The sequence below is a fragment of the Saprolegnia parasitica genome (assembly GCF_000151545.1).
Source record: "Saprolegnia parasitica CBS 223.65 unplaced genomic scaffold supercont2.359, whole genome shotgun sequence".
Taxonomy (NCBI): Eukaryota; Oomycota; class Saprolegniomycetes; order Saprolegniales; family Saprolegniaceae; genus Saprolegnia; species Saprolegnia parasitica.
Genome location: NW_012156753.1, coordinates 1 through 1,341, shown reverse-complemented (window position 1 = coordinate 1,341; position 1,341 = coordinate 1). Strand labels below are relative to the sequence as shown.

Here is a 1,341-nt window from a genome sequence, read left to right as displayed (position 1 = left end):
AAGTGAGTCAAATTTACGATCAGTCATTTCCACTGAACTGTTCATTTACGGTGAGGTTGGACCTTTGTCGATTGAGGCGCAGGAACAGCCCTGCCCGGAATGGTGTCGCGGAGCCAGTGGTCGTGGTGCATGGCGGTCATCATGTGGAAGAGACACATCGCTTGAAGTTCAGGAGCAAGGGTTGAAAATGCAGCTCGGTCAAGCCGCTCCACGACACGCGCCTCAAGGCTCGGCCGCTGCGGGCGAGCCAGTCAGTGCGGACCACGGAGGCGCGTTAGGATCAGCCACGGCATGGTGCCGGCTCGTCGGCGGTACCGTTGGGCCGTCACTGGCGGCTGGAAAAGGAGCGCAGACAGCGAAGCGCAGGTCATCGAAGGCAAGTTGCCGCCGGTAGGGGCCAGTTGGCACTGAGCAGCGGGGTAGAGAACGCGCTTCTACATCTCGAGATCGCCACGTACGGGCAGAGTTGAGCGTCGTCGGCCAAAGTAGAGCCGGGTGCTAACTGCGACAGCTCCAACACGGTGCAGGCAGAACGTGCGGTGGCATGCGGTCTGGCGGTACTCGGGAAGCTGCAGAGCACAGAGGGAGTGGTCCTCAGGACGCGGTGTCCGTAGCGCGTGGGAAGAAGGAACTTTGGCGTACTAAAAGTGCAAGCTCTTCAGGCGGACCACCCCGTGTCGTATGCGAGCCAGAGCAACACGTTGTATTAGTCATAAGTATCGCTTCTGGTATGCGCGGTGCTGCTTCTATGCGCGTCCTTTATGCTTGCTGGTCGCGGGGCTGGTACATGGGCTGGCGACCGCCATTGCTCTGGTTGCGGCCCTGTCCCCGGCCGTTGCCGCCAGTGCCACCGTTGTTGCGGTTCCGGTTCCGGTTACCGTTGCCGTTGCCGTTACCGTTGCCACCACCGTTGCCACCGTTGGCGTTTGCGTTGCTGGTACCGTAGTTGCGCGGGTCCGTGGGGTAGCCGTTGCCCCCGTTCCGGTTCCGGTTGCCGCCGCCGTTGCCATTGCCGTTGTTGCGGTTGCCGCGGTAACCCCGGCGGTTGTTGAGGCCGACGGCGCCAAACGTCTCCGTGTTGAGCTTGCGCTCTTCGTGGGCGCGGAGGCGGCCGTTGACGCCCTCCAGTCGGTCGAGCGCATCGCACGAGATCGTGTCAAAGAACGAGGATTTTTGGTACGAGCCCTATGGCATATGGTCAGAGCGGACCATCGCAGTCTCTTGTTCATACCTTGATGACGGGGCGCACAGCCTCCGCGTTCGTCATGCTCATCTTGCTGTACTCGTCTTCCTTGTTGAAATCCGTGAGACCGACGGCAAAGTCAAACTCGGCCGCAATCT

At 60.9% G+C, this 1,341-nt stretch overlaps 1 protein-coding gene across 1 annotated transcript; it reads right to left on the bottom strand.

Moving 5' to 3' along the window:
* Positions 1-633: 633 nt before the first annotated feature.
* SPRG_16721 (hypothetical protein) lies at positions 634-1,326 on the bottom strand. Its single transcript, XM_012356036.1, has 2 exons — positions 1,232-1,326; positions 634-1,185 (listed from the first exon to the last, which is right to left on the bottom strand). Exons 1-2 carry the CDS (start codon positions 1,271-1,273, stop codon positions 760-762), a joined length of 468 nt encoding a protein of 155 aa, XP_012211426.1. The 5' UTR covers positions 1,274-1,326; the 3' UTR covers positions 634-759.
* Positions 1,327-1,341: the final 15 nt, after the last annotated feature.

Bases quoted from the DNA above. Each gene is read 5' to 3' on its own strand.
- SPRG_16721 (XM_012356036.1), bottom strand. From the start codon at position 1,273: ATGAGCATGACGAACGCGGAGGCTGTGCGCCCCGTCATCAAG. The intron at 1,186-1,231 runs GTATGAACAAGA...CATATGCCATAG, and splicing joins CTGTGCGCCCCGTCATCAAG to GGCTCGTACCAAAAATCCTC.